Consider the following 14469-nt stretch of genomic DNA (forward strand, 5'->3'; position numbering starts at 1 on the left):
TAAAAAACAAAATAAATGGGAGCAACCCAAAGCCATTACAGAGAAGTTGCTGCAAAGTAACCAAAACTAAGCATTAGACATGTTTTTTTTAAACAAGATGAATGAAATAACAGTGGAGGGTAGGGAAAAGGCAGAATAAGGATTAGAAAACCAAGTGCAATTGGGTGGATATTGGAAAATAGACCTTAGGATCCTAGATAACTGCCACCAAACAATAATGGACAGGGCATAGCACACAACTGAAAATACGAGACACAGTTAACAAAAGCAATTTGATCACAGAAGAATTTTATCTTTGTATGGACTACACAAATTAAATTGACAGTAAAAGAAGAGAAATTCATGGTGGTTTTCCAAATTAGTACACTCATGAACCAAGGCTGTGGGCTATATTAGATGTACTGTTTTATAAAAATAGAAAGAATTAGTTAATAATCTTGTAATCAAAGGCCTTTACAGAAGAGTGAGAATTTTGTACAAAAAGTGGAAGTCAAAGTCAGTCATCGAAATACATGGCATGGAAACAGACACTTTGGCCCAGCGAGTGCACACCAACAGCAAACAATCAAGTAACACATTCTGCATTCGCACCAAATCCTACTAGATTCTACCGTTCATCTACATATCAGGGACAATATACAATAGCCAATTAACCTAGCACCCCACTTTTTAGAAAGAAATTGGAGCACCTGGAGGAAACCGATGCAGTCATAGAAAGCACACAAGGTCAGGAATGAGCCCAAATGTAGACAGTATAATGAAAGGATTAAAAAAAAAATCAACAAGTGCTTAAGCCAGGTACTCCATTTTACTTCCATAGTTTTAAAAAAAATTATTCCTTGAAAGGAAATAAAAATCACAATAATATTTATAGGGTCTTTAACTGTAGCAATTCAATATTATTTGACAATTATCTCCTAAATAACAAGTTGTGAGGAGATTAGAGGGAAGGAAATACTTACAATTTTTTGGTTACAGTACTGAGATCTTACCTGAAATCGACCCATTTTCACAACACCAGCTCCAATACCAATAGCTGCAACTGTGTTTGTTATCATGACATTTTCCTCACGAGAGTCGGATTTGCATTCTGAGACAGCAACATTATCATCGAGCTGTGGGACAAGACCTGGTAAGAAAGGAAATTAATTAAAATTGAAATCACTTATAAAGTAAATTACATTCCAGAAAACAAGATTCAGAACTTTTAGCCAACTAGATTTATGTAGAACGGTACAGCACAGGAACAAGCTATTTAGTCCATGATGTCTGTGCTGAATGTGATGCTAAGTCAAATTAATTCCTTCAGCGTGCACATGACTCACATCCCTCTATATTCATGTGCCCCTCTAAGCACCCTTAAAATGTTACTATCATATCTGCTCCCACAACCACCCTGGGAACACATTTGAGGTATCTGCCACACTTTGAGGGAAAAATCTTTTACCATACATCTCCTTTAAAATTTCCCACCATTTAAAATGATGTCATCTCGTATTTGGTATTTCTACCCTAGAGAAAAGATTTTTGGCCATCCACCCTATTCTGTTACTGATGAAGGCCAGCAAGCTCTGCAGTTTTGTTATTTTGTCATCACACTAGCTACTTGAGTTGCAATTTTCAGGGAGCTATGGATTTGGAACCCAAAATCCCTCTGCACATCAATACTGGTATGGTTCCTGCCATTAACTATATATTTTCCCCTTACATTTAAAAAACAGTTGCTCACCATGAGTTTTCACAACTTTGACAGTTTGTGTCAATAGAGAAATTAAATGGAAGACATCCTCTTACTAATATCAGATTATATCTGTGGTTTTTAAATTGATATATATTTGATTATTCCATTTAGGACTCTGTCATGCCTCCTACCACACACACAAATCGGTATCAGTATTATGTTTCATTAGTACATGCTCATCCAACCTTCTTTTCATGATGCAAAGGACCAGCACCTATACATTTTAAATACAGAGTAGCAGATATGCCTTTTCAGCCTCCACAAATCAACATTTTTTGCCGAATAATGAAGCTTCAGGCAAATGGCAGTATTCTCACACCCCCCTCCAAATGGCAGTATTCTCACACCCCCCTCCAAATGGCAGTATTCTCACACCCCCCTCCACAGGACAAAATTAAGTTTTACCTTCTGCAGTCGAGCTGGTTGGCATAAAACTATGAACAGAAGACACCACTGAGCCATTCACAGGAGCCACACTCTGATTACAGAAGAAAAAGCTAGTTAAGTGAAAATCCAAGCTTAAAAACATGCTTATATTATCAATTTATAAATCTGCATAAATTTAGATCTTTAGAAATTTACAACATGGTAACAGACCCCTCTGGCCCAATGAGCTTGCACCACCCAATTACACCCCATGACCAATTAACCAACTAACCAAACATTTTTGGAATGGGGGAGAAAACCAGAGCACCTGGAGGAAACACATGTGGTCACAAGGAGAACATACAAACTCCTTGCAGAATTGAACCAGAACTGTTGGCACTGTAATAGCATTATGCTGACCACTACACTACCGAGCCACTCTCATACCATGGCAAGGTTATAAATTACCATAGCATTTGCAATAATTTGCAGAGGATATAATTTTATGGTGTTTTGCAGATGTGTTACTAACAAACTTTAATACAGGACAACACATGTGGGGGACACGTTTATAATATACAAGATTTCTTCATTGGGTATAGCTCCATCATTGCTTTAACATGCGTGTAAATAAGCTTCTGTTTTACTCCATGGAGCCAATGGAGCTCAGAGTGGATGTCAGTCATGGCTGTGTACACAGACTGATCAAGAATGTGCATTTCAGAGCAACACACACAAAATGCTGGAGGAACTCAGCAGGCCAGGAAACATCAAGGGGCAAAAAAAATACATTTGACGTTTCGGGCCGAAACCCTTCAGCAGGACTTAAGAAAAAAAGCTGAGGAGCAGATTTGAAAGATGGGGGTAGGGAAGAGAGAAACACTAGATGAAACTTGGGGGGGCGGGAATGAAGTTGATTGGTGAAAGAGGCAGAAGGCCATGGAAGAAAGAAAAAAGGGGAAGGAGCATGGGGGGGATGGACAGGCAAGGAGATAACATGAGAGGGGGAGAAGGGGGTGGGAAATGGTGAAAGGAAGTGGGAGAGGGGAGGCATTACTACAAGTTGGAGAAATCGATGATCATGCCATCAGGTTGGAGGCTACCCAAACGGAGTATAAGGTGTTGTTCCTCCAAACTAAGTGTGACCTTATCCCATCAGTGGGGGAGGCCATGGATGGACATATCGGAATGGGAATGGCAAGTGGAATTAAAATGGGTGACCACTGGGAGATCCTGCTTGCTCTGGTAGACTGGGCATAGCTGCTCGGTGAAGCAGTCTCCCAATCTACATCGGGTCTCAGCGATATACAAGAGGCCACACAGGAAGCACCAAACACAGTAAGTGACCCCAACAGACTCACAGGTGAAGTGTTGCCTCACCTGTAAGGACTGTTAGGGGCCCTTAATGGTAGTGAGGGAGGAGATGTAGGGGCAGGTAAAAACAGTGAGGGTGATAAGAAAATTTTTACAAAACAAACTAATTGAATTGGTAAAATGACAGCAATGCTACAATGTAACATGAAGATCAAGATTTTAGCAGAGACCAGGAATATGCAAGACATTTCATCCAGCCATCTTTCTCTTTCCATGTGCGTATTCCCCTGACTTGGTGCATTGCCAAACATAATAACATTAAAAAGACAAGAAGACACAAAGCTAAATTTACAGTCTATGTAATAGTAATGCAGCAAATATGCAGGACACAACACAACAATATAATCTATATCATACAAACCAGTTGTACATAAATAAATTCTTAATAGTTTTAACTCAATTGAAATAGCATCAAAACCATTTTGGCTTCCCCTTTGTTTTAAACGCACAAAAAATAACGAGAGTTCGACCAAGTGTCATTTGTTTAGATGCTAACTGAAGGCAACTTACTATAACCAACTTTACTGAAGAAAATAAAAAGAAATGAAGTTTCAATTTCTGAACGCAAACAATCTCTTCCTACCTATGTTCATGCCTCGACACGGTTTTATCCCCCCTTGTTCAATCCCTTCCTACCTATGTTCGTGACACTTCTCACACTCTTAAACTTTTCGATGATTTTAAGTTCCTTGGCCTCCACCGCTTTATTTTCACCATGGATGTCCAGTCCCTATATACTTCCATCCCCTATCAGCAAGGTCTCAAAGCTCTCCATTTCTTTTTGGATTCCAGACCTAATCAGTTCCCCTCTACCACCACTCTGCTCCGTCTAGCGGAATTAGTCCTTACTCTTAATAATTTCTCCTTTGGCTCCTCCCACTTCCTCCAAACTACAGGTGTAGCTATGGGCGCCTGTATGGGTCCTAGCTATGCCTGCCTTTTTGTTGGGTTTGTGGAACAATCTACATTCCGTGCCTATTCTGGTATCTGTCCCCCACTTTTCCTTCGCTACATCGACCACTGCATTGGCACTGCTTCCTGCACGCATGCTGAGCTCGTTGACTTTATTAACTTTGCCTCCAACTTTCACTCTGCCCTCAAGTTTACCTGGTCCATTTCCAACACCTCCCTCCCCTTTCTAGATCTTTCTGTCTCTGTCTCTGTCTCTGGAGACAGCTTATCCACTGATGGCTACTATAAGCCTACTGACTCTCACAGCTATCTGGACTATTCCTCTTCTCACCCTGTCATGGAACATAGAATAGTACAGCACAGTACAGGCCCTTCGGCCCACAATGTTGTGCCGACCCTCAAACCCTGCCTCCCCTTTCTAGATCCTTCGTCGGCCTGAAATGTCGACTGCACCTCTTCCTAGAGATACTGCCTGGCCTGCTGCGTTCACCAGCAACTTTTATGTGTGTTGCTGACAACAACCCTGTTACTTTTTCACCTTTTCAAAATCTGCCTCCTGATCTGCTCCAATTAGTGGGCGTGGTCTATATAATACAGACAGTAGATTTATCCCTTCCTGCTTCTGACTTCTGACACTGACTTGGTAGACAGTTCCTCTGTGATGTCTTCCATTTCTGTGATACTTTTCCTGATTAGCAATATCACTCCGCACTTGTCCCTTTCGAAACATCTAAACACTGGAAATCAAGGGGCACTTCTTGGCTTTGTGACATCCAAGTCTCTAATGTTAGCTATGTTGACGATCCAGGTACTAACCCATGCTCTAAGTTCATCACCCTTGTTCCTGATGTTCATTAAAATAGACACATTTCTTAAGGACCTCATCCCTTTTCCTACCTGTGTTGTTGGTACAAATATGTACCATGACATTGGGCTGTTCACCTTCCCCCTAAAGAATGCTGTGTTCCTGATTTGAGACATCCCTGACCACAGCAACTGGGAGGCAACATACTATAGAATATAGAATAGTACAGCACATTACAGGCCCTTTGGCCCACAAAGTTGTGCCGACCCTCAAGCCCTGCCTTCCATATAACCCCCCACCTTAAATTCCTCCATATACCTGTCTAGTAGTCTCTTAAACTTCACGAGTGTATTCGTCCTCACCATCATCAAGTTCCCTCTCATTGGTGAATACCGAAGAGAAGTATTCATTGAGGACCTCGCTCACTTCCACAGCCTCCTGTCTCTTGCAAAAATGCCATCCCCTTCTCGCAATTCCTCCATCTCCGCCGCATCTGCTCTCAGGATGAGGCTTTTCATTCCAGGACGAGGGAGATGTCCTCCTTTTTTCAAGAAAGGGGCTTCCCTTCCTCCACTATCAACTCTGCTCTCAAACGCATCTCCCCCATTTCACGTACATCTGCTCTCACTCCATCCTCCTGCCACCCCACTAGGAATAGGGTCCCCTGGTCCTCACCTACCAACCCACCAGCCTCCGGGTCCAACATATTATTCTCCGTAACTTCGGCCACCTCCAACGGGATCCCATCACTAAGCACATCTTTCCCTCCCCCCCCCCCGCTTTCCACAGGGATCACTCCCTACGCGACTCCCTTGTCCATTCGTCCCCCCCATCTCTCCCCACTGATCTCCCTCCTGGCACTTATCCTTGTAAGCGGAACAAGTGCTACACATGTCCTTACACTTCCTCCCTTACCACCATTCAGGGCCCCAGACAGTCCTTCCAGGTGAGGCGACACTTCACCTGTGAGTCAGCTGGGGTGATATACTGCTTCCAGTGCTCCCGATGTGGCCTTCTATATATTGGCGAGACCCGACGCAGACTGGGAGACCGCTTTGCTGAACACCTATGCTCTGTCTGCCAGAGAAAGCAGGATCTCCCAGTGGTCACACATTTTAATTCCACATCCCATTCCCATTCTGACATGTCTATCCACAGCCTCCTCTACTGTAAAGATGAAGCCACACTCAGATTGGAAGAACAACACCTTATATTCCGCCTGGGTAGCCTCCAACCTGATGGCATGAACATCGACTTCTCTAACTTCCGCTAATGCCCCACCTCCCCCTCGTACCCCATCTGTTATTTATTTTTATACACACATTCTTTCTCCACACTCTCCTTTTTCTCCCTCTGTCCCTCTGACTATACCCCTTGCCCATCCTCTGGGATTCCCCCCCCCCCTTATCTTTCTCCCCGGACCTCCTGTCCCATGCTCCTCTAATATACCCTTTGCCAATCACCAGTCCAGCTCTTGGCTCCATCCCTCCCCCTCCTGTCTTCTCCTATCATTTTGGATCTCCCCCTCCTCCTCCCACTTTCAAATCTCTTACTAACTCTTCCTTCAGTTAGTCCTGACGAAGGGTCTCGGCCTGAAACGTCGACTGTACCTCTTCCTAGAGATGCTGCCTGGCCTGCTGCGTTCACCAGCAACTTTAATGTGTGTTGCTTCAATTCCTGAAAATTGTATTTGACACTCTTTATGATGTAAACAGTATCAAATACCTTTTTGTGGGGACAACTGCTTGCAGATTTCAAAAACTAACGGGGCAAAGTCGAGATTTTGCAGAACTTGAGTTCGTTCAGGTTATTAGGCATATGGCAAGGGCCAATAATAAAAAAAAGTTTGTATGGTCATTATGGGAGTGGCCACTGTTAGAGTGGAGAACTGACACTTTGGCAAGAAGAGGTGGAGGCTACGATTAAGTTTTTGTCAAATTTCCCTTTTTTTAAATAGTACCTAGAGAAGTGAGAATGGATTCCAGGTCTGTGATGTGATCCTCATGCAAGATATTGGATATCCGTGAAACCCCATTCTCCGATTCACCTGCGAGAAATGCATCCAGTCTGCAGCTCCTTGCAGACTGCTTGGAAACTGAAGCTGAAGCTAGATCACCTTCAGGTGATTAAGGAGAATGAAGAGGTGACAGATAAGAGCTACAAGGAGGTAGTCACACCTAAGCTGGCAAATAGCTGGGTGACTGTCAGGAAAGGGATAGGGAATAGAGAGATAATACAGAGTACCCCTGTGTCAGTTACCCTCAATAACAAATGTACCACTTTGATTTACTACTGCGGAAAGGAGGGCTGACCTAACAGGGGAAAGCCATAGAAACCAGGTCTCTGATACTGGGTCTCTGAGCCCGGCTCCAGAAGAAGAAAAGAGTGGCATCACCTGGAAGAGATGGAGTATACCCCAGGGCTCTGAATGAGGTGGCTGAAGAGATTGTGGGGGCGTTAGTAATGATCTTTCAAGAATCACTAGATTTGGGAATGGTTCCAGAAGACTGGAAAATTGCAAGTGTCACTTCATTCTTCAAGAAGGGAGGAAGACCAGAAGAATGCAAATTATAGGCCAATTAGTCTGACCTCAGTGATTGAGATGATGTTGAAGTCATTTGTTAAAGATGGGGTTTCAGGGTACTTGAAGACATGATAAAATAGACCATAGTCAGCATGGTTTCCTCAAGGGAAAATCCCGCGGGACAAATCTTTTGGAATTCTTTGAAGAAATAACAAGCAGGATAGACAAAGGAGAATTGACGTTGTGTAGGACTTTCAGAAGTCCTTTGACAAGGTGCCACACAAGGCTGCTTAACCAGCTACAAGCCTGTGGTATTACAGGAAAGATTCTAACATGGTTGAAGCAGTAGCTGATTGGCAGGAGGCAAAGTGTGGAAATAAAGGCAGCCTTTTCGGCTTGGCTGCCGGTGACTAGTTGTGTTCCACAGGGGTCTATATTGGGACTGATTGTTTACATTATAGGTCAATAATTTGGGTGATACAATTGATGCTTTTGTTGCAAAGTTTTCAGACAATATGAAGATAGGTGGAGGGGTAGGTTGTTTTGAGGAAGTAGAGAAGCTACAGAAGGACTTAAGACAGGTTAAGAGAACGGGCAATTGGAATACAATGTCAGGAAGTGTATGGTCAGGTACTTTGGTAGAAGAAGTAAAAGGGTTGACTGTATTCTAAATGGAGAAAATACAAAAATCTAAGGCACAAAGGGACTAGGTTTCAAAGGTACATTTAATGTCAGAGAAATGTATACAATGTACATCCTGAAATGGTTTATTTGCAACCATCCACGAAAACAGAGGGGTGCCCCCAAAGAATGAATGACAGTTAAACGTTAGAACCCCAAACATTTAAACACCCCGAACACTAGGGTGTCCTTGTGCAGGATTCCCGAAAGGTTAATTTGCAGGTTGAGTCTGTGGTGAGAAGGCAAATGCAATGTTAGCATTCATTTCAAGAGGAATAGAACATGAAAGCAAGGATGCAATGTTGAGACTTAATAAAGCACTGGTGAGGTCTCTCTTGGAGTATGGTGTGCAGTTTTGGGCCTCTTATCTTAGAAAGGATATGCTGAAACTGGAGAGGGTTCAAAGGAGGTTCACAAAAATAATTCCAGGATTGAATGGCTTATCATATGAAGACTGTTTGATAGCTCTAAACCTGTAGTGAATACTAAAATTCAGAAGACTGAGAGGCGGCCTAATCGAAACCTATTGAATGGTGAAAAGCCTTGATACAGTGGATGTGGAGAGGATGATGGTGCGAGAGTCCAAGACACAGCCTCAGAATAAAGAGGCATCCTTTTAGAATGGAGATGAGGAGGAATTTCTTTAGCCAGAAAATGGTGAATCTGTGGAATTCTTTGCCGCAGACAGCTGTGGAGGCCAAGTCTTTATGTATATTTAAGCCAGAGGATGATAGATTCTCAATTTATCAGGGCATGAAGGGATACGCAGGGGAGGGTACAGGGAAAGGAAGGCAGGAAATGGAGGGTGAGAGAAAAATAGATCAGCCATGATGAAATGATGGAGCAGGCTTAATGGATCAAATTGCCTAATTCTGTTCCTCGATCTTATGGAAGAACAGGAGAGCAGTGATGATAGGGGTCAATTGTTAATGGGAAACAGAAGGGATATTTTGTGGCGTGAAAGAGACACCCAGATAGGTTTGCTAGCATGGTTCGGGAGGGTTTAAACTAATTTGCAAGGGGGTTGGGACCCAGAGCGATAGAGCAGTGAAAGGAGTGCATGGAGTAAAGCCAGATCTAACATATAGAGAGGCTTTGAGGAAAGAGAAGCAGAATAAACGGTGTAAAGGTAGTCAGGGAGAAGGGCTGAAGTGTGTGTACCTCAATGCAAGAAGCATCAGGAACAAAGGTAATGAACTGAGAGCTTGGATACATACACGGAATTATGATGTAGTAGCCATTACAGAGACTTGGCTAGGGCAGGCATGGGTTCTCAATATTCTTGGATTTCAATGCTTTAAAAGGGATAGAGAGGGGGGAAAAAGGGGAGGAGAGATGGCATTACTGGTCAGGGATACTATTACAGCTACAGAAAGAGTGGGTAATGTACCGGGATCCTCTTTTGAGTCAGTATGGGTAGAAGTCAGAAACAGGAAGGGAGCAGCTACTCTTTTGGGGGTATTCTATAGGCCCCCTGGTAGCAGCAGAGATACAAATTGGAGCAAATTGGGAGGCAGGTTTTGGAAAGGTGCAAAAATAACAGGTTGTTATCATGGGTGACTTTAACTTCCCTAATATTGATTGGCACCTGCTTAGTTCCAAGGGTTTCGATGGGGCAGAGTTTGTTAAGTGTGTCCAGGATGGATTCCTGTCACAGTATGTGGACAGGGCAACTAGGGGGAATGCCATACTAGATCTAGTACTAGGTAATGAACCGGATCAGGTCACAGATCTCTCAGTGGGTGAGCATCTGGGGGACAGTGACCATCACTCCCTGGCCTTTAGCATTATCATGGAAAAGGATAGAATCAGACAGGACAGGAAAATTTTTAATTGGGAAAGGGCAAATTATGAGGCTATAAGGCTAGAACTTGCGGGTGTGAATTGGGATGATGTTTTTGCAGGGAAATGTACTATGGAAATGTGGTCGATGTTTAGAGATCTCTTGCAGGATGTTAGGGATAAATTTGTCCCAGTGAGGAAGATAAGGAACCATGGGTGACAAGTGAGGTGGAAAATCTAGTCAGGTGGAAGGAGGCAGCATACATGAGGTTTAAGAAGCAAGGACCAGATGGGTCTATTGAGGATTACAGGGAAGCAAGAAAGGAGCTTAAGAAGGGGCTGAGAAGAGCAAGAAGGGGGCATGAGAAGGCCTTGGCGAGTAGGGTAAAGGAAAACCCCAAGGCGTTCTTCAATTATTTGAAGAACAAAAGGATGACAGGAGTGAAGGTAGGACCGATTAGAGATAAAGGTGGGAAGATGTGCCTGGAGGCTGTGGAAGTGAGCAAGGTCCTCAACGAATACTTCTCTTCGGTATTCACCAATGAGAGGGAACTTGATGATGGTGAGGACAATATGAGTGAGGTTGATGTTCTGGAGCATGTTGATATTAAGGGAGAGGAGGTGTTGGAGTTGTTAAAATACATTAGGATGGATAAGTCCCCGGAGCCTGACGAAATATTCCGCAGGCTGCTCCATGAGGCGAGGGAAGAGATTGCTGAGCCTCTGGCTAGGATCTTTAAGTCCTCGTGGTCCATGGGAATGGTACTGGAGGATTGGAGGGAGGCGAATGTTGTTCCCTTGTTCAAAAAAGGTAGTAGGAATAGTCCGGGTAATTATAGACCAGTGAGCCTTACGTCTGTGGTGGGAAAGCTGTTGGAAAAGATTTTTAGAGATAGGATCTATGAGCATTTAGAGAATCATGGTCTGATCAGAGATAGTCAGAATGGCTTTGTGAAGGGCAGATCGTGTCTAACAAGCCTGATAAGAGTTCTTTGAGGAGGTGACCAGGCATATAGATGAGGGTAGTGCAATCGATGTGATCGATATGGATTTTAGTAAGGCATTTGACAAGGTTCCACACAGTAGGCTTATTCAGAAAGTCAGAAGGCATGGGATCCAGGGAAGTTTGGCCAGCTGGATTCAGAATTGGCTTGCCTGCAGAAGGCAGAGGGTGATGGTGGAGGGAGTACATTCAGATTGGAGGATTGTGACTAGTGGTGTCCCACAAGGATCTGTTCTGGGACCTCTACTTTTCGTGATTTTTATTAGCGACCTGGATGTGGGGGTAGAAGGATGGGTTGGCAAGTTTGCAGACAACACAAAGGTTGGTGGTGTTGCAGATAGTGTAGAGGTTTGTCGAAGGTTGCAGAGAGACATTGATAGGATGCGGAAGTGGGCTGAGAAGTGGCAGATGGAGTTCAACCCGGAGAAGTGTGAGGTTGTACACTTTGGAAAGACAAACTCCAAGGCAGAGTACAAAGTAAATGGCAGGATACTTGGTAGTGTGGAGGAGCAGAGGATCTGGGGGTACATGTCCACAGATTCCTGAAAGTTGCCTCACAGGTAGATAGGGTAGTTAAGAAAGCTTATGGGGTGTTAGCTTTCATAAGTCGAGGGATAGAGTTAAAGAGTCGCAAGGTAATGATGCAGCTCTATAAAACTCTGGTTAGGCCACACTTGGAGTACTGTGTCCAGTTCTGGTTACCTCACTATAGGAAGGATGTGGAAGCACTGGAAAGGGTACAGAGATTTACCAGGATGCTGCCTGGTTTAGAGAGTATGCATTATGATCAGAGATTAAGGGAGCTAGGGCTTTACTCTTTGGAGAGAAGGAGGATGAGAAGAGACATGATAGAGGTGTACAAGATAATAAGAGGAATAGATAGAGTGGATAGCCAGTGCCTCTTCCCCAGGGCACCACTGCTCAATACAAGACGACATGGCTTTAAGGTAAGGGGTGGCAAGTTCAAGGGGGATATTAGAGGAAGGTTTTTTTACTCAAGAGAGTGGTTGGTGTGTGGAATGCACTGCCTGAGTCAGTGGTGGAGGCAGATACACTCGTGAAGTTTAAGAGACTATTAGACAGGTATATGGAGGAATTTAAGGTGGGGGGTTATATGGGAGGCAGGGCTCGAGGGTCGGCACAACTTTGTGGGCCAAAGGGCCTGTAATGTGCTGTACTATTCTATGTTCTATAGTATGTTGCCTCCCAGTTGCTGTGGTCAGGGATGTCTCAAATCAGGAACACGGCATTCTTTAGGGGGAAGGTGAACAGCCCAATGTCATGGTACATATTTGTACCAACAACACAGGTAGGAAAAGGGATGAGGTCCTTAAGAAATGTGTCTATTTTAATGAACATCAGGAACAAGGGTGATGAACTTAGAGCATGGGTTAGTACCTGGATCGTCAACATAGCTAACATTAGAGACTTGGATGTCACAAAGCCAAGTGCTCCTTGATTTCCAGTGTTTAGATGTTTCGAAAGGGACAAGTGCGGAGTGATATTGCTAATCAGGAAAAGTATCACAGAAATGGAAGACATCACAGAGGAATTGTCTACCAAGTCAGTGTCAGAAGTCAGAAGCAGGAAAGGATAAATCACTACTGTCTGTATTATATAGACCATGCCCACTAATTGGAGCAGATCAGGAGGCAGATTTTGAAAAGGTGAAAAAGTAACAGGGTTGTTGTCAGCAACACACATAAAAGTTGCTGGTGAACGCAGCAGGCCAGGCAGGATCTCTAGGAAGAGGTGCAGTCGACGTTTCAGGCCAACGAAGGGTCTCGAAACGTCGACTGCACCTCTTCCTAGAGATGCTGCCTGGCCTGCTGCGTTCACCAGCAACTTTTATGTGTGTTGCTTGAATTTCCAACATCTGCAGAATTCCTGTTGTTAGGGTTGTTGTCAGAGTGACTTCAATTTCTCCAATATTGAATGGCACCTTCTTAGTGCAGAAAATTTATATGACACAGAATTTGTTAGGTGTTTCCAGGAAGGATTTCTGACACAATATGTCGACAGGCCGACTAGAGGAGAAGCCATACTGGAGCTGGTACAAGACGAAGAACTTGATCAAGTGACTGATTTCATTGGTGTTGAGCATTTGCAAGATAATGACCACAATCCCTGACTTTTACCATCGTGTTGGGCAGGGATAAGAACAGAAGATATGGGAGGGTGAATTATAGTGTCATCAGGCTGGAACTTGGGAGCGTAAATTGGGAATAGTTATTGTATACTTAGGGAAATGCACAATAAAAAATGTGCACATTGTTTAAGGAACACACATGAGGTTCTAGATAGATTTGTCCCACTGAGGCAAGGACAGAATGTCAGGCTGAAAGCATCATAGTTGACAAGACATGGGAGCCATCCGGTCAGGAGGAATAAAGAAGCATACTTAAGATTTAGGAAACAAAGGACCAGACAGGGCTCTAGAGTTACAAGGTAGCCAAAGAACAGCTTAACAATGGACTTAGGAGAGCTAGAAGGGGTATGAGAAGGCCTTGGCAAGTAGAATAAAGAAAAACCCCAAGGCGGTCTACATGTTCATGAATAAAAGGAGAGTGGCTGGAGTGAGGGAAGGACCAACCAGTGGTAGAAGGGAAAATATTTGTCTGGAATCAGAGGAGGTAGGGAAGGTCCTTAATAAGCACTTTGTTTCCGTATTCCCCAAACAGAGACACCCTGATAAATGTGAGGACTGTGTAGAACAGGGTGATTGTATCGTATATACTGGAATATGTCAACATTAAGAAAGAGGATGTGCTGGAACTTTTGAAAAACATTAGAACAGTTAAGTCTCAGGGCCCTAACGGGATACACCCCAGTATATAAAGATATTGTATATTATACATGAATATATTGGTGTGATATGCTACAGGAAGCAAGGGAAGAGATTACTACGACTTTGGCAATGATGTTTGCATCCTCACTGGCCATAGAAATAGTACCAGAAGATTGGAGGCTGGTAAATATAATACAATTATTCAAGAAAGGTTCGCCAGCTGGTGGCGTAGGGGCATCAGTGTCGGACTTCAGAGCGAGGCCTCCCGAGTTCAAATCCAGCCGGCTCCCTTGCAGGCTTTCCATCCATGCTGGGTTGAGCTTCGAGCTAGCAACTCAGCCTCGTAAAAATAAGAAAGCCTACTAAAAAAACGCCATCATGACGGCATCCCGATGACTCCACTTGGAGTTAAGGGCTTTCTTCTTCTTCATTCAAAAAAGGTAGCAGGGATCATCCTGGGAATTATAGACCAGTTACATCAGTGGTGGGAAAA

The 14469-nt window shown here is 43.7% G+C and overlaps 1 protein-coding gene across 6 annotated transcripts in view; it reads right to left on the bottom strand.

The window, feature by feature from the left end:
• Positions 1-14469, bottom strand: part of wnk1b (WNK lysine deficient protein kinase 1b) — a 163568-nt gene that overhangs the window by 25343 nt on the left and 123756 nt on the right. For all 6 annotated transcript variants that reach the window (XM_063058052.1, XM_063058053.1, XM_063058057.1 and 3 more), the window contains 2 exons: positions 2147-2219; positions 993-1129 (listed from right to left, as the gene is read on the bottom strand). In XM_063058052.1, the coding sequence (XP_062914122.1) occupies positions 993-1129; positions 2147-2219 (210 nt within the window). The remainder of the gene's footprint in view (positions 1-992; positions 1130-2146; positions 2220-14469) is intronic.

The sequence above is a fragment of the Mobula hypostoma genome, chromosome 9 (assembly GCF_963921235.1).
Source record: "Mobula hypostoma chromosome 9, sMobHyp1.1, whole genome shotgun sequence".
Lineage (NCBI taxonomy): Eukaryota > Metazoa > Chordata > Chondrichthyes > Myliobatiformes > Myliobatidae > Mobula > Mobula hypostoma.